Source organism: Marmota monax, unplaced genomic scaffold, assembly GCF_021218885.2.
Source record: "Marmota monax isolate L192 unplaced genomic scaffold, Marmota_monax_Labrador192_F-V1.1 WCK01_AAM20220418_F8-fsc00119, whole genome shotgun sequence".
NCBI classification, from domain to species: Eukaryota; Metazoa; Chordata; class Mammalia; order Rodentia; family Sciuridae; genus Marmota; species Marmota monax.
Genome location: NW_026694771.1, coordinates 5811495 through 5830682, shown reverse-complemented (window position 1 = coordinate 5830682; position 19188 = coordinate 5811495). Strand labels below are relative to the sequence as shown.

The following is a 19188-nucleotide window of genomic DNA, read 5'->3' as shown; positions in this document are numbered from 1 at the left end:
TCATTTCTCCTCTGAACCTTCTTGCATTGTCTCACACATGAGATTTTGGGCAACACCTCATATCCAAACCATAACAACTTAATTACCTGCAAGTGTTCTTATAGCTGTGGAAGAACTGTTCCTTATATTTCTTTTTGTAGACTCTCTACCTTCCTGTATCACCCCTTGATGACTCTACCTGCTTACTAAGAATTTAGTACTTGACCTAAATTCAAATGATGACTATTCTAAGGAAAAGATTTTTGGTTTGTTTGTTTTTAGCTTTTAATATTACCAGTATTGTATAGGTGTGAAAATAGACATGCTGATAAAGAAAAGATTTGAAGAAGCCCATAAATTTCTATAATCTAAGGAATTACCATAAGCCCAAATCATTATAGAACAATTAGGCAAAAATGCAGAAAGCTGTGGTTTTCTCTAACAGCTATAGCCAGAAATTTTTTTCCCCCACTATTTTAAAATTTTATCTATTTATTTATTGCAGTGGTAGACATTCAACCCAGGGCTTCACACATACAGGAGAGCTCTGAGAGACTGGAAAACACTATTCCAAAAGATTCTTACCTTTTAAAACTCTTCACGAAGGCACATACAGTAAGAAAATCATATTGACCAGGCATGGAGAAGAAAATGATAGAGCACACAAATCACTCCTCTTGTTTTCAGTACCCCCTTAAGTGCTACATTATTTTAAAGATTTTTGTCCACTGGAATCTTCTCAAGTTTTGGCTTAGTCTTTAAGAGAGTAAAAAAGGAAAGGAAGACTGAAATATAATCAGGTTCTCTGTGGATAAGAAACTAAATTTAAGAAAGTTTTTCAAAATGAAATTTGTGTTACATTTAATTTTATTCATCTTTGTCATTTCTTATTAATATGTTTATTATGACTTACATGAATACACTATAAATATTTGATTGTCTTGTTAAATCATCTTTTAAATAAAGCCTCAAAAATATACCAGCCACATAAAACTTCTTCAATACAATATTTGCTGGAATTATCCAATTATTCAAGGGTCACATTGGAGACAAGTGTACCCATGTACTCTTAATTCGAATGCAGAAAGCACTTTGTTTTCTGAGGCATAAGGGTGCCATATTTCCTTCTGTTACCAAAGCACTGAGGTATCTTGGCTACTAAATCAAGAATTGGACCCTGCATTTCCCCTCAAATATAGACAGCTCTGGGCAGAAGAAGGCATGATAATATTAGAGCAAAGGGGAAATCCTTAAAGCCCAGTGCTTACTGTCATAATGTCATAATTTTGCTCCATGCCAGGATAGCGAGGCAGGAATTTGCCATTCTACATTCCTTTGGCAATTTTGCCAAGGGAGGTATGGTCATGTAGTGATGGGGTGGAGCGGGGGCAGGGCGCAATTTATTTGGCTGAATTTGGACCTTCTGTCAGAGGGTTCTTTCTCAACCTCTGGGAATGAGACAGGACTACACATCTGACTTGCTGGATAGTTTGGAATCATGCTTTATCATTAGTTCCTTCACCTGTAACAAGCACAGGTCCATTCATTGGTAAAGACGAGTTATTTATCATGGCACTTTGGGGTTTCTATTCAAAACTGGAAGGTTTGGAATGAGCAGTACCAACCCAAATGTGGAATCATTCACAATTCTAGATAAATAACTATAATATCTATGTTAAATTAATCTAAAGCAATCAACTTTATCTTATTAACATGGATGGGGAAAAAAAACACAATCCAAACATTTCCAAAAAATAAAAGTAGTCAATTTAAAATTCAGTGGTTCGCTTGCATAGTGTACATCCTTTGCCTTCCTTCACTGGGGCTATTTGTTCTGAAAGTGGATATTAAAGGACCTCAGGATGATGGTATGGAGATAGACTCTGCAGTATGCAGTGAATTTAAGTTGCATTCCATTATCATCCATGCTTTTCAAAGAAATCGTGCTGCCATTGTTTAGATATGAAGTGTCCCCCAAGAGCCCTTTATGTTAAAGACTTAAAGTGTCACCAACTTGTGGCACTATTGGGAGGGGGTGAAAACAATACAAAGTGAAGCCTAATGAAATGCAGTCCTTGGAGGCATGCCTTCAAAGAGGAAGTGGGGACCCTGAGCCTTTCCTGTCTCTCACTTTGTTTCCTGGTTTCCATGAAGTGAATGATTTCCTCAGCAACATACTCCCACTGTGATGTTCTGCCTCACCACAAGCCCAAAAGCAATGGGCCAAGTAACCATGGACTGAAGCCTCCAAAACTTGAGCCAAAGTAAGCTACTCCTCCTTCTAAACTGATTATCTCAGGTATTTTGTCACAACAACAGAAAGCTAAAATAAATGCATAACACATATTAGGGACTTATTATTTGTTGAATGTTGAATGAAAAATTCATAGCAAAAGATGTATCAGAAATAACATTTCCATTTTATTTAAATTATATTTTCCAGGATACTTATTTATTTAAAGTTAGCATTAACATTTATTCTATATGAATGTATCTGTATGATGGTAATGTAAAAATATTTGACTTAAAATTTAGCCAAGGAGATACCAAATTAATTTTCTACATAAAAACAATGAACAGTTTATTTTGTGATTTCCAAATGCATTATGAACTCTTTTCATGAGTATATGATTCTATTAAGAGAGAGTAAGCAACTCTGTTTGGAATGAATTTAAGGTTGACTTAAGGATCCTGTTCAGTCTTAACTCTGATTTCACCCAGTACTTCCTGGCCAACCTATTTGGTTATAACTCAGTTTAAAAAGACCAAAAAAACTGAGCAATGGACTCAATCTGTCTTTCCACTGGGAAGCCAGGTCCAGCTGCTTTATAAGCACTTTATACTGTGAAGTAACAAATGATGTCCCAGGGCTTGCCATAGTGCTGAGCAAATTCTAGTGGCTCAGTAAGTATTTCTAAGTTTATGAGACTTAGTACCCTTAATAGGGATTGAGGAGGCCAGGAAATAGCTTTCTTTTCCTAAACAAGTTAGAAAACAATGAAGAAATAGACATAAAATATGGCATATGGAGTTAAAAATGTCATCTCTATTACTATAAAGCTGATGAAGAAGGGCTTGGCTTAGGCGTATGATGACTGAGGACTTCCTAAATATATACCCCAGTAAGAGGTGGACTTACCTACCTGTCACAGCACACCCTCTCACAGGGACTACCTCTATTAAACAGCACAGAGAAGCTGAGTAACTAACTTTTGAGGTCAGCTAGCTGCCAGCTAGAGGACCCAGTGTATTTCCCAATACACAGCCCTCTCTCTTCATGGACAGCATTAGTCAAGTGGGGGAAAGAGGCCGAGAGGGTTGCAGAGACTGATTTCCACAGAATTGTAAGCATGGAGCCAAAGGAAATTGCCCTGCCCCACCCTCAGCATCCTCACCCTCTGATTGATTTAGATGTTGTGATATTTCCCACAAGTAACAGGAAAACTGGATCATAAAGATACCCCCAAATCACAGATCTGCTCATGGCTCTTCTGATCTCCCCTAATTCTCATCCAGTTGATCTTTGAATGCAGATTGAGCAAGAAACTTAGCTACTAACTTCTTATAAAGATTTAGAAATTGTTTTTGCTTGCAAAGGACTCTACTTCCTCCCTCTTTTCTCCATCCAGTTAAACCTAGCAAATAATGTATTGAATTACTGCGAGGTGCCAAATGCTGTAGAGTATGAAGGTGAAGACATCACAGTGGTTCTCTGGAGTTGCCAATTAAGCAGAATCTGCATCTTCTACTCTCAAAGAAAAGGGAACATGATTGTTTGAGAAACCAAAGGAGCATAGACAAATATTTACAATGTTTTTTTTTTCTCACTTGCAAGTTCTTAAGTGACTATTCATCCAGAGTTTAAGAAACTTCCTTTCTCTTGTCATCAGAATTAAGTAGAGCCAAGATACCAATGACAAAAGGTCATAGAAACCCACAAGAGGGCCGTTTCTCTTCCCTCATTTCTCCCATATTGCACCATCGCACAAAGGCCTATAATTGGTAAAGAGCAGAACTGGATGAAAGGGTTTGGATGGATTGTTCAAATCCATCACACACTGAAAAGTAACTCAGACCAGAGGTGGATTGTTTCACTTTCCTGAATGAAGGCATCACAGCAGCCTCTCTCTTATTCTAGACTCCTGCACCTTTCTTTTCTTTTCTTTTTTTTCAAAAAAGAGGAAAGAAAAGAAAGATAAGAAAATGAAACACTGGCATCTTACATTTCTATATATTTCAAATATTTCTACTTGTCTTTTCCTTATCTGAATTCTGGAAGACTATTTATTCTGTTTCATTAGATCCTAAATGCATGATACTTTTGTGTAGTTTTTGGGTTTTTATTTCATATCATTCGACATTTTCATCACCAAAGTGACAGAACTACTTAAAAAAAGGGATTAGATATGATCCTAATTATTAAAAGATTCAGTGTCAGGATCAAATGTGAACTTTGACTTTTTAGCTAAGCTGTTATGGAGAATTATTAATTTTGTTTCTCTCCATCCCCAGCTATACTAAATGAAGCACATAAAGCTATTAAAATTGGTAGCAGGTCTCCACAATCTCTCTATTGCCACAATCTCTCTGATTGCCAGAACCCGAAATTGCTTCTCTTCATCCTCGTTTCCATGCCTCTATTAGACTAATAACAGGAGCAAGAAGTAAAATTTCTAAAGGAACTTTCCACTGTCACTTTGCAATTTCTTGGCAGCATATAATGCATAACAAGCAGGGAAACCAAGGCTGGCATTTCTGGTTGGAAAAGACCAACAAAGTTAAAACAGCATCTTCTATTCAAACGTTTCTATTAAATTATGAGACATCATAAGGATTGATAAACAGTGACTTTAAACAAAGAATATATATAGCTTCATTGGTGTGTACAATCCTTTGTTTATCAATGTTATGAATAAGGAAAGTGGCAAAAAGAAGCAACTAAGCCCAGACTCTTGAGCATGTTGTTGTCATCATGAAAGGCGTGGTATCTTGGGCAGGCTCATTTCATGACTTATTTGGTAAACATGCAGGAAAGAGAGAAAGAGCCATCATGACACAAATTTTATGCAATCCTTCTATCTACTAAGAATCTACAGGAGATAGGATAAATAAAAGAAAATTGAAGTTAGCAAAGTAATTAAATATTGGAGAAACTTCTGCAAGTCACTTTGCATATACTTTTTTAAATGTCAGAGATATCATTTATACTTATCTAATACAACATATATTAAATATTGAATGGGATTTAAAGAAATACATGTATGAAAATTTTTATTATTGGGCTTTGTAGATAAAATTCATTTAGTGAGATACCAAAATAATTTTTAAAGCAATGGAGGTAAAAGAAGTATTCTTGGCATATTTCTAGGGTTAACAAGCTAGAATGGGCTTTTCTGCAAGTGTTTTCTTAGAAACATCAGTGTGAATCCATCTGGAGAGACAATCAGCAATCCTGTAATAAAATACTGGCTCTACAAATTTTGACCACACACATGTCAGATAGAGCATTAATCTCCAGAATATATAAGAACTCAAAAAACTTAACACCAAAAAACCAAACAACCCAATATGGGCTAAGGAGCTGAAGAGACACTTCTCAGAAGAAGATATACAATTGATCAACAAATATATGAAAAAATGTTCAACATCTCTAACTATTAGAGAAATGCAAATCAAAACTACTCTAAGATTTCATCTCACACCAGTCAGAATGGCAGTTATCAAGAATACAAACAACAATAAATGTTAGCGAGGATGTGGGGCGGGGGAGGCACATTCATACATTTCTGGTGGGACTGCAAATTGCTGCAACCACTCTGGAAAGCAGTATGAGATTCCTTAGAAAACTTGGAATGGAACCACCATTTGACCCAGCTATACCACTCCTCAGTCTATACCCAAAGGACTTAATATCAGCATACTATAGGAATGCAGCCACATCAATGTTTATAGCAGCTCAATTTACAATAGCTAAATTGTGGAAGCACCTAGATGCCCTTCAACAGATGAATGGATAAAGAAACTGTGGTATATATTCACAATGGAATATTACTCAGCATTAAAAGAAAATAAAATTATGGCATTTACAGGTAAATGGTCTTGTGTTAAAAATAAAGTGTGTGCTTCGTTCAAATTTGGGAAATGCTAGATTAAGCAAAATTAAGTTGGAGTTGGAATTGGAGAATATCATGCTAAGCAAAGTAAGCCAATCCGTAAAAAACAAAGGCTGAATGTTCTCTCTGATAAGTGGATGCTGATCCATAATGGGGGAAAGGGTATGGGAAAAATGGAAGAACTTTGACTGGGCAAAGAGGAGACAGGAGAGGGAGCATGGGGGCAGGAAAGATGGTGGAGTAAGATGGACATCATTATCCTAGGTACATGTGTGACTGCACATATGGTACGATGCTCCATCATGTACAATCAGAGAAATGAAAAGTTGTGCTGCAATTATGTACAATGAATCAAAATGAATTCTGCTGCCATATATGCCTAATTAAAATAAATTAATTAATTTAAAAAATACTGGCTCTAAAACCTGCCATCATAAGGCCAATATGGATCCATTTTTACAGTATGGTTGCACTTCCTTTCAGGAAGCATTGCTTTTTGCCATGTGACCGTATCTTGGTGCCAACCAGTTAAAACAAAGGGAGGCACTTTTTCTGTTAGCTATCACTGTAGAACAGACACCCCAAAACTCAGCAGCTTAAAATAATGACGACAAACCTGCAATTTAGATGAGGTTGTTGAGAAACATCTTGTGTTTTCCAGAGGCATTCAAAGGCCAGGAAAGGGAATCAGCTGGCTCCCTTACTCCTCTGGAGGTTGGTGTTGGATGTCATCTGGGACCTCAGTGGGTCATCATGAACACCTTAAAGTAGCTACTTCCATGTAGTCTTTCCCCTCCTTATGTCATGGGACCTGGGTTCCTAGAGCAAGTACCCCTAAAAGGCCAGAAAGAAGTTATTTTGTACGTTGACTTGAAAAATATGTAGCATTTTGTCCACAGTACTTACAGACCCTCCCAGATCCAAAGGGAGAAACATGACCTCACCTTATGATGGAGGTCTTCCAATAACACATGGCAAGAAGCATGTGGAGTCCTTTTAAGAATACAATCTGCCATGGCACCTGTGGACATGCCAATGACTTGTCACAGAAAGGTAATCTGGCACAGTCAAGCTCCCTTTCAAATGGATATGGCTTAAGAGCAACTGGAGAATAAAACCACTACTGACGATGAACCCAGAAGGATGTCATGGAAAAAGAGGACATGTTGAAGCATGTGTTCACTAGAGTCATGAGACGAACAGAAGTTATAAGTAAGAACAAAAGTTCTGTTCACCTTTGGATGTCTGTCAGAGCTGAGTGCCAGGCACAAGGAGAATGCTCATTATTTGTTATATGAAGAAATAAATGAACAAATGAAAAGAAGATGGTCATAGGAAGAGGTCCTTTCTAGGGGGCAGATGAGATTCTCCTGAAAACATGTTGTGTTTTAGATTTTGGATACCACTGAGAAGACTAACAAGCTGTTAGCGATGTCTATCTGTAGCTCAGAAGGGAGAACAAGAGTCAAGGACAGAGCCTAGGTATTGGTGGACAAGGGAATCCTTGGCTGTGGAGGAGATTGACAAGGAATCTACATTACTCATGTGGAATAATGAAGTAGTTAATGGGCTCTGCATGTGAACAGCTAGATTTAATGTCTGTAATATCAATTTTACCACTTACTGTGTGCTTTCTTAGGTTTAGATACTGAATTTCTCTGGGCCTCATTATCTTTTAATAATAAGATCTACCTCACAGGACTGTATATTGAATGATATAATGCCTACAAAGTATTTAGAACAGATCTTGCACACGGTGAGCAATCAATGCATACTAATTACCAAACGAATGATCAGTTGTCTGTGTTTTAACATCTGAAGTTTAGGAATGATCAGAGGAAAAACCATAGAATAACACTGTGCACAAGGGCCTTTAAACTTTGTATGACAGTTTTATGAACAATTTCAGTCATGTTCATTACTGAATTACCTAACATCAAATCATCCATCACTGATCTGTTATAAAAGAGGGATGACATGGAAATTGTCATTTTCTATATTAATCTTTCACAACGTCTGTTTGGAGGGTTCTACAGTAGTTTTGTGTTAAAAATAAAGTGTGTACTACATTCAAATTTGGGAAATGCTAGATTAAGCAAAATTAAGTAATATGTCGTTAGCATCTATACATCTTAAATGTATATATTAATTATGTCATGGTTTGTTAAGAAGGGAATATAATTTTCCAAAACCTTTAAAGTTTTTAGTGCTCATTCTGCTAAACTGATATTCTATGGAACATAACTTCTCAGCATTTGTCAAAGTCAGCCTTAAATTCATTACAGCAGACTCTCTTGGAAAACTTCTTTAAAATGAAACTTACTGGGACCACAATGCAAATTCTGGTTCAAAAAGTCTGAAGTAGACTTAAGAAAAACATGTTTTTAAAAACTCCCTGGAAACCCAGGAGAGGAGTTTGACTCTTTCCATAAATTCTCCCCACCATTTTTTTCAATCTGTTTAATAATAATAATAATAATAATAATAATAATAATAATAGTAATAATAAACATTAAAGAAAACAACAACAAAATCTGGCTTCCACAAAGAAGGTATGTGTTGGGGGATGGGGAATTTTGCCACCAAGAAGGTGATCTGAACATAGAATGTCAAGATTTATAAGTGCTTACACTGAGTGACCTTTGAAAACATGGATCCTGGGCACTTAAAACAAAATCTAGAATTTTTTATTAAAAAATAAACTCTGGATGTGATACTTTACACTGGCTCAAGAAAGCTGTCTAAACTTAAAAAAAAATAAGGAATATCTGCTCATATATCTGGGTAGGTTATTCAGAAAATGTAATGAGAACAAAAATTTATCAGAGAACAGCATGAGAGGGATCTATGTGATAATTATGCTTTAAATATTCTTCAGTTGATGTGGATGAAAACTTATATAATTATGGAAAAATAGTTGTCAGCTTTACATATAAAGAAATTTGAACTATCACCCCATGGAATATCCAACAGATTTCTAAGAATTTCCAACTGAATTTTGAGGCAGAGTCAGTTTAGAACTTTTGAACTCTTGTTAATACAAGTTGGACTCTCTGCATGCCTGTTTAAAATTTACTGTAAGAACAGTCTCCTTAATTGACTTGGAAACCAGCCAGACCTGAAAATACACTGGCCTAAGAGATATACTGTTAAACCTAACCTAAGAGATTTTCTTAGAACTGTTTTGGAAATCCAAGACTTTTTTTTTCTTTTCTTGTAAGCAGTCTTCCTAGGAAGAATTCAGCAAAGGATGAATAGTTTAACATATTCCCATTTTTACAGACTGCTTCAAAGCTTTTATGGCACAATTAGATAAAAGCATGACATCACTTCCTAATGTCTCTCTGCACACTCAAGCAATTATTAATTTATGTGTCTGGCAGGATGGGTTTGGTTTGTGGTCAGTCTTGGCCTTTTCCATCAGCTCTGGTTCTACTCTGGTGGAAATGAGAATAAATAAGTGTATAAGAGGCCCCCCAGTACACTCTTACAGGCTGAAAAAAAGACTAAAGAGACATGACAACTAAGTATAACACATGTTCTTAGATTGGATCCTATAAAGAATATTATTGGGATAATAAATTAAGCTTGAATGCTGTTTGTGAATTCAATATTAGTGTAAGCAATAATTTCCTCAATTTGATCATTGTATTGTAGTTACTGGAGAACATCTTTCTCTGAAGGGTTGTGTGTTAAAGTACTCAGGGGCGATGAACACTATCTTCACAACTCATTTGCAGAAAAAAAAAAAGTTCTTTGTGCTACTCTTGCAGTTTTTCTGGTTTATCATTGATTTTTCTCAGGTTCTCTAGGTAAACCAGCATGTCCTCTGGAAATGGTTTTATTTCTTGGTTAATACCTCAAGAATACTGTTCAGTAGTAGCAAACAATGAGCATGCTTGCTTCTTTACTAATCTTATTGGAAATACTTCTGGATTTAAAAGGACCAAGGTGCAAGGCTGAGGTAGGAGGATTCCAAATTCCAGGCCAACCTCTGCAACTTAGCAAGGTCCTGTCTCAAAATAAAAAAATAAAAATAAAAAGGACTAGGGATATAGTTCAGTAGTAGAGTACCCTTGGATTCAGTCCCTAGTACCAACAATAGAAACAAAAGAAGAATCAGTGCATTTCAGAAATTTGAGTCAATTCCTATTAATTTATTTACTATTAATACTTTTTTTAGTGTTTTTGCCAGAAACAGCCATTGAATTGTGTCAAAAGTTTTGCTTTGTTTTGCTTGCATCTGGGGATAATTATGTGATTACTCTTCTTACATCTACTAATATGGTATTTGTATTAACATATTTACCCATATGAATCATTCTTTCATTCCAGAAATAAATCTTACTTTGTCATGGTATTTTCTTAATGTCCTGTTTGATTTTGTTTTCTAATGTTTAATTTAGCATTTTTAAATTGATACAGGGTGGTTGCTTATAAACCAATTTACATGTAGAATCATTTCCTTGGTACTATTGTTAGGAGAACAGCCTCCTGGAAGGGGGGCTTGGTGATAACAGAAAGGACACGGGGACAGTGTGATATAGAGATGGGGAGACCTGACTAGGGTTACATAGACCTTGAGGGAGTTGCTCATCCCTCTCTTACTCCATGACCTTAGAGAGGTTATTCCTCCTCTTCTACCCTCAACTTTCTCACCTTTCAGATATGAAAACCTATCACAAATGTTTGCATGAGAGTTAAATGGTAAAATATCCTGTAAAGACCTCAGTATAGTGTCTGATACAGTGTAAACCCACATAAACATTGGGATATTTTACTATAAAGCACTATTTTTCTTTTCCTTTTTAAAATTTTTTTATTTTTTTTTAATTTTGGTGATAAAGATCAAACCCAGGACCTCATGCATGCTAAGCAGGTGTTATACCATTGAGCTACATACACCCTGTGCTACTTCTCACATTATAATAAAGTGGTGTGTCTGTTGGTGGGGGGGAGTGTATGTGTGTGTAGGTGCTGTGGTTTCCTCAGGGATACTCAAACAGCCTCCAGCAATTTGCTCTGACTACCAAACCACAGAGGAGAAGCTCAGAGAATCAGGTTTATATTTCGTCTCTTATTGTTACCTCATTCTAGACTACAGATTTGAATTTAAGCAGTAATCTCTTGATGGGTGTCAACTAGACACAAAAGGAGGAATTGTGAAAAGAATGAAAAATAAAATGTCTTGAACACATACCAGAAACTATTGGGGTTTGTCTGCCAGGATTAGATGAGGAAAGATGGAAGGTCGGGTGGAAATCACAAACTCTGAGAATCATCTTAGGAGGAAGGTGAGTGTGAGCATCGTCTCTATATAAACATTGAGATCAATATTTTTTCTTTTTTTCACACATAAGCTCCTCAAACAGGAGAAGTTGAAAATATGCAAATTCCCTTCCTTGAGCTCTCAACTACTGTGTCTCTTAGGGTTCTTAGCACCAGGGAGTCACCCCATACAAGGCAGGAGCCATACTTCTAGGAAGCCCCAGTGTGGGGGAGGTAAGGAAAGCGCCCTTTCAGAGGTGCGTTCATTCTACAACTCCTTACTAGGACAGTGGAGATGAAAGTCTTCTCACTAAGAATATTGTGGAAGTGCTTGGGGAAAACAGATGGGCCTAGACACTGGTATTTGTGCTGAAGCCAGGAGGTTGGAATTATTAGGAAAAGCACAGCCCATGGGAAACTGCACAGTGCATCAAGAACGAGACTGAACCACACCTAGTCACATTTTTGTCTGTTTCTTCTTGTTGACATTGAACAGATGTTTGTATTTTCTTTGAGCTTTAATTGTATTGTCTGTAAAATGAGGAAAAAGTACCTAATAGTTATGGATCTGTGATGAAGATGAAAGGAGACAACATAGATAAAACACTGGCATCTAAGTACTAAATAAAATGGCTGTTTGTTATTCTTCAGTCTTTCGCAGTGTTCTGCTCTTACCTCTGTCAATATTCCTTTCCTCAGACCTCAATCTTTTATTTAAAGACTAAATTTTAGAGCAGTTTTAAGTTTATTGCAAAACTGAGTAGTTACAGATGTTTTCCATCTCCCTCCCCACGTGCATCATCTTCCTCTCCATCGACTTCCGCATCAGAGTATACGTTTGTTATCATTGATGAATCTACTGTTGTTCCATCAAAATTACCCAAAGTCTATGATTTACTTGGGAGGTCACTCTTGGTTTGTACATCCTATGGCTTTTGACAAATGTATAATGACATGGACCCACCATTATAGTATCATACAGAATATTTTCACTGACCTAAAAGTCGTCTGTGAAGCTCCCTTTTAATAACAGTTTTATTGATATATAATTTATAAACCACACAGTTTACTCATTTAAAGTGTAAAGTTCAATGGTTTTCACATATAGATCCACTTACCAGAATCTAGTTCTTCGACATTTTCATTACCCCCAAAAGAAACTACATCCACTATCCTTCCTCTACCTCTCCCCCACCCCAAGCAATGGGTTACTACTAGTCCACCTTCCATGTCTATAGATTTGCCTATTCTAGACAGTTCATATAAATGCACTCCAGAGCTCCCAAATGAGTTTCTGGCTTTCAGTTGGGCATCCCACAGCTTTCATGTGCCCAATATTCTCCTCAGATTCAGGAATGCCCCAGGAGATGACGTGGTCCTATCGCCATATGGACTCCTATTTGTTGAGCACATACTAGGCCAGATATTTTCTCATTTCCTTTTCATAATGACTTTAAGGTGAAGTATTTTCATTTCCATTTTACAAATGAGCTAGATGCTAAGGAAGACTGGGTTATCAAAAGTCACAAAACCTGTAATGTACATTACCCCATGATGTGACCATCTCCAGTTCCCATCTCCAGTTCAAATGCTGAAACCATATCAGGATTTGTTTAAACTGTTCCTGATGTATTAAGGAAAATGGATTTTAATGGTAGCAGAATTGGAGGTAGAAAGACCAGTTACAGGTGTATACAAAATTTCAGAGGAGAGATGTCAATAAACACTTAAACTAGGACATTTTGTTAAGAGAACAAGGCACACACTGTGATATAGGTGAGAGGCAAACTCATCAGGCCAATATGATTTACTGGAACTGGCAGGTGGAAACAGGGGAAAGTCTGATGTAATTTGGGTAAGTGATTGATGATGGGATCATTTTCTACAAATAGAAATACAGGAAATGGAGCCAATGTGTAATGAAAAGGAAAACTCAATTTTGAACATATCAAGTTGGAATATATCTATAGTATATATTTATATACTTTACATATGTAGAGTATGTAAGTACAGAGTATCCAAATATCCAAGTATAGAGATATAGACTTAAAGAATGTAGATTATGAGAAATTTGGTTTTTTTCTCAAAATGGGAGAAAGTGAGCTAAGCTACCACATTCCTCTTCAGCTGCATCCCCATCCTTTTTTATTTTGAGACATGGTCTTGCTAAGTGTTCAGGCTGGCCTCAAACTTTCAATCCTCCTACCTTAGCCTCCCAAATCACTGGGATTATAGGTGTGTGCCACCACACCTAGCAGATATCAAGAATTCTTAAACTCAAAACTTAAACTCAAAATGGTCAAATAAACTAGTTACTTCTCTCAGTAAAATATACAAATAGGTAATAAACACATGAAAAATGCTGAACATTGTTATCTGTTGGGGAAATGCCTATCAGTTTCACAATATGATACCACTCCACACCCACTAAGATGGCTATGATGAAAAACAGATAAAAATCAAGTACTGGAACCAATATCCTTCTCCATAATATGGGATTATATAAAAGTTAAAAGAAACAAAAATGACAAAACACCTAAGAGGGTGGCTGGTAAATAATAAGGATAGGATGAAAAACAGAAAATGAGCAACAAAAACCCCAAACAAATACAGCCAGTCCAAGAAACTGGTCCCTCTTTCAGTCTATGTGTTGTCTATCTCAGTAGTACAGCAGTTCTCCTTTGTATAAGTTTTCAATTTCCATGATTTCAGTGTCCCGCAGTCAACCTTATTCTGAAAATATAAATAGAAAATTCCAGGAATAAAAAATTCATGAGTTTTAAACTGCATGCTCTCTGAGTAGCATGAGGAAATCTCATACCATCCTGCTTCATCCTGCTTGGGACATAAATCATCCTTTGTCCACTGTATACATAGGGTATATGCTACCCACTTGTTAATCACTTAGCAGTTATCTCAGATATCAAATTGACTGTCACTGTATTGCAGTGCTTATATTCAAGTAACCCTTATTTTACTTAGTAAAGGCCCCATAAAGCAAAAGTATTGATGCTGGCAATTTGGATATGCAGTATATCTGATGGATATATATGTATAATATATATATATATATATATATATATATATATATATATATATATTTACATTTAAAGTGTAAAGTTCAGCCACTGAACTTTACACTTTAAATGAGTAAACTGTATGGTTTATAAATTATATATCAATAAAACTGTATATATATATATATATATATATATATATATATATATATATATATATATATAATGATATGCCAAAGACAGGCCACAAAATGCTCCTTTTACGTGAAAAGGTGAATGTTCTTGATCAAATAAGCAAGCAAAAAAATCATATGTTGAAGTTTCTGAAAGATCTATAATATGTTATTTCTATACACAGAAAAAAACCCAATAACATAAATTTTATTATACGCTTCCATTTTTACTAGTTACTATTAATCATCTACTATGCCTAATTTATAAATTAAACTTTATCATAGATACAGGAAAAACATAGTATGCATACGGTTCAATACTGTCTGCAGTTTCAGACATCCATTAGGATTGATAAAAGGGAACTTCTATCCTTATTTGTTGGAGTTTGTTTGTTTGTTTTTTTAATCTGTAAACATTCCATCTAAAAATGTGCTTTTGTTGATGATGATGGTGGTGGTGTTTAAGTTTCGTCATTCTAAAGGAGAGTTAGCAGTGAGATAACAGAGATATCTGTTTTTCAACTTCAAAAGGAGTGCGTGTTTCCCAGATATCCAACAGATGAAGCTCTGTTGACCTTCAGTATTCAGAAGTCACTTCCGCTTTCAGCTTTCTGATCATGGTGCCTCTCTTTTCTTGCCAAATACAGACTGGTATCAGCCCCAGTGTCTCCTTTGAGAATCAACACAGCACCCTGATGGAAGAGGAAGATACCCAGAGAGAGGAGCCCAAGGAAGATGGAGTTGGTGATGCACAACATTTTGGTGAGAACTCTCTCGGTAGGTACTTCATTCCCAGAGATTTTAAGCACATATTTACAAGTATCTACTCCACAATACATACTAGGAATGAGCTGGCATTTTTCAGTACAAATGCAGGAGTCCAGCAAGCACCAGGAAGAGCCTGAGGCTGGCAATCCCTGCCCAGAGCTCCAGTCACCAGCTCCCCCATAGGCACTGCTCCATATCTCACTGAAGTCATGCTGAGGGGACTGGAAGATGAAAGCAGCTGGTGTGAAGTGGTCTTTTCCAGTGGCTCATTGGTCATTTAGAAAGCAAAGCCCATATAAAATGAGTGGAATGGCATGCACAAAGACAGATCCCAAGTTTTTAGGCTGTAACAGATCCTACTGTTTCCTCCCAGGAGGGACAAGGCTCCAACTTGACTGCTTCCAATTCATGGGTGCGTGGTGCTGGTAGAAATCTTTGCAAAATGTTTGCTGACAATCAAACAGAATAAATGGATTTATAAATTGTGTATTTTCTTTATTGTTTTTTTATTATATATAAGATGAACAAGTAAGTAGGAGGCTCAGGGATATGTTGGGGATCTGATTTCAGCCAAATTTATTAGTCTCTCCCTATGATCAGCTGATTCTGCCCTGCAGCATCCTCTTCTAATTAAGGAGGGTGATTTCGAAGTAAGTTTAATTTTTCACTTACTCATTATGCTAAGTTCTAGACACAAAGAGTAAAAATAGAAAGCTCCTATGTAAGGGTTCTCCAGAAAACCAGAAACATATATTTTATATTCACACACACACACACACACACACACACACAGATTGATTTTTGAGGAATTGCCTTACTCTATTGTGGGCAGTCCATACAGCCTGTGTATCTCCAGCACACATGAAAAGTAAAATAGAAAATTTGAAATGACATGAAAATACTTTGGCACCTGATTAAAACTGGGCATAGAGCTGGACAAAGCTTTCTGGAGAGGGTGATTCCTGTATTAACAATTGCTGGGTAAACTGTGGTTATGAAGGAAGAGGTGAATGAGTGTGACAAACACAAATAACTGTGAGTCGTTTGTTGTGATTGAAATGTTTTCTCCTTGTAGAAAGAGGAGGGAGGAAAAGGTAAACTATTCGGAAGTAACCTGGCAAAACCAGATGATTTATTTTGTGTTGTTTGTTTTCTTGCTAACCTGAGGATTCCTGATTTATTTTATCCTAAAGTCCTTGAGGTGTCACTGAAGAATTCCAAGCATTGAAGTGATAAGATTAGATTTTCAGTATTCATGACCAATTTATGTAATTATTCAACAAATATTTTTAAAAACTATTTCTTTTTCAGTTGTAGTTGGACACAATATCTTTTATTTATTTATTTTTATGTGGTGGTGAGGATCAAATCCACGGCCTCACATGTGCTAGGCGAGGGCTCTACCACTGAGCCACAACCCCAGTCCTCAACAAGTATTTTATTTTATAGTCTGTAATATAAAACTTATTGTACTGGGAATATAAGGGGGAGAATCCCTGCACTCAAAAAGCTTAGAATTTTGTGGGAAAATGGAGAGGCTAATAAAATAATTGAAAATTTAATTAGTGCTGTTGAGACCAGAAACTTGATTTGGGAGCTGCCAATGTCTGACTACTCCTATTCCCCAGCCGTCACATCCAACCATAACACAAGCTTCAAGTACTGAGCCATTGATGAGCAACTCCTCTATTCCCCATCACTTCTCATGTTCAAATGCACAGGGTCTCGGGTTTGATGCTTTCAGACCCTTTCTCTAAGATATGGCTCTTCTACCTTCCTTTGCCTTGGGTAAATCTTGCTTACAACATACCCAGTATCCCAGGTCTAAAAAGGATCCATCTCCCCATGATCCCTGGGCTTATTCATTGTCATCTTTTGCAGTGGGATTTGAAAATATTACATAATCAATGAAAGTATAAAAGATAGGGAAAAGAGTATTATTGACAAATCTTTTAGAGGCAAAAAGGAGTAGGAATGTAGCTCAGTAGAAAGGCACTTGCCTAGCATGTACAGAACTCTGGATTGAATCCCCAGCACTTAAAAAAAAAAGGTAAAAGTTATAGGATTATATGATTTAGTTATGAATTAATAGGGATTAAGGAAGCATGAGGGACTAAATACATTTTTCAGATTTGGAGGGTTGGTTATAGAGGGTGATCTTTACATAATCATAGAATATAACAAAGAAGGAGCTAAATGATTTGGACATGTTGGGTCTGCTACGTCGAGGGATTTCCCTCTGGAGGTGTGCAATATGTGATCCCCACCCTCCTCCGTGTGTTCCCCTTGGTCCTCCTTTCTTGTACTGGGGATTGTGGCAGTTGGAATGGAAAATAAGGGACTGCTATTTCCAATAGTACCAAAGCGTTCAACTCTTTACAAAGTCATTGAGAATTTAACCAGAAATACTCTTAGCGGCCCAGGAGAGCTAAAAGTCTTTTGAAAAGTAATTGCCAGTGAATTATTCATCAAGGGTAATGTTGCTCTCCACTGATATGGATCCTTCCAAATTGCCTGTGTAAAGAATTTTCCACCTGGATAGCCACTTTGATAACTTCTGCATGTGGGACAAAACTAGCTTTTGTAAGAGGAAAACAACAAACCACACTGGGACTTGTGTTGACATTGCTCATCAATGCTCACCAAATGTGAGGCGTGAGACTCTCCTAGGAAGTTTCCTTTTACCAGCACTTCAGTTGCATATGTGAAGTGGGGTGGCCTAAGGAGTTCTCCAGCCCTGACCTGGGCATTTTTTTAGAGCAATCAGAAAAAAAGCCCCAGAAAGCTGGGCAAATAATCCTAGTGTGGACTTTAAACATACCTATATTTGCTTTTCAACTACCAAATTCACTTCAATATATGTAACTTTCCTCCTGTGTGTATTATTAAGTTTTGTGTAAGGCTAACTCTAATATTAACACTGAAAATATACTGAGTAAATCCATATGCCCATGTTAAAGTTCTGAAGAGTCTTATATCACTCTTGGTAATGCTGATACCTTAAGAATTAAAATCTAGAAATAAAAAATAAGAGAAGGACATTTTAAATAGAGTTTCTTTGGGTTCTCATTTAGACAATACAGCAAGTGAATTTTTATCATCTTTAGGGCATATTTATAACTCACAGAAATTCTTGGTTCATGAAGATAGCCAGAAATTCAAATGAGTCTACAAGAATTGTACTAGTGATAAACATCACTACCTGTATCAGAAATAAATTCTTCCATCATCCATTTTGAACTCATTAGGGACTAACAATAAATCTCTACTTTCTTTTTATTTTTTTTTTGTTTGGAGTTTATTTTTTTGACACTGGGGATCGAACCCAGGGATGCTTTACCACTGAGCTATCTTCCCAGTCGATTATTTATTTAGTGATACTGGGGGTTGGACCCAGGGCACTTCATCACTGAGCTACATTCCCCGCTCTTTTTATTTTTTATTTTGAGACAATGGGTCTCATCGAGTTGCTTATGCCTCACTAATTTGCTAAGACTGGCCTCAAACTTGTGATCCTCCTGCCTCAGTCTCCCAGATTGCTGGGATTATAGATGTGTGTCACTATGCCCAGCATAAATGATGTTTTTATTAATTGTATTTATAAATCCCTGATAGAACCGATGAAATTATCCCCATAACGTGGAAGAGTAAAAAAAAAGAAAAGAAAACAGGTCACATGCTGAACGCAGCAACACATGCTTATTATAATCCTAGACTCTGGTGGGTGAAACAGAAAGATGAAGGCCAGCTCAGTAGTTTAGCAAGGCTCTAAACAACTTAGCAAGACCTTGCTCAAAATAAAAAATTAAAAGGGCTGAGAATGTAGCTCATTGGTTAAGTGACCCTGGATTCAATCCCCAGTAACCAAAA

At 36.7% G+C, this 19188-nt stretch overlaps 1 protein-coding gene across 18 annotated transcripts in view; it reads left to right on the top strand.

Moving 5' to 3' along the window:
- Positions 1 to 19188, top strand: part of Phldb2 (pleckstrin homology like domain family B member 2) — a 201222-nt gene that overhangs the window by 81234 nt on the left and 100800 nt on the right. For 16 of the 18 annotated variants that reach the window (XM_046425215.2, XM_046425227.2, XM_046425222.2 and 13 more), the window contains one exon: positions 15198 to 15327. In XM_046425215.2, the coding sequence (XP_046281171.1) occupies positions 15246 to 15327 (82 nt within the window). In that variant the 5' untranslated portion in view covers positions 15198 to 15245. The remainder of the gene's footprint in view (positions 1 to 15197; positions 15328 to 19188) is intronic. The other 2 variants (XM_046425218.2, XM_046425234.2) reach the window with 1 other exon arrangement.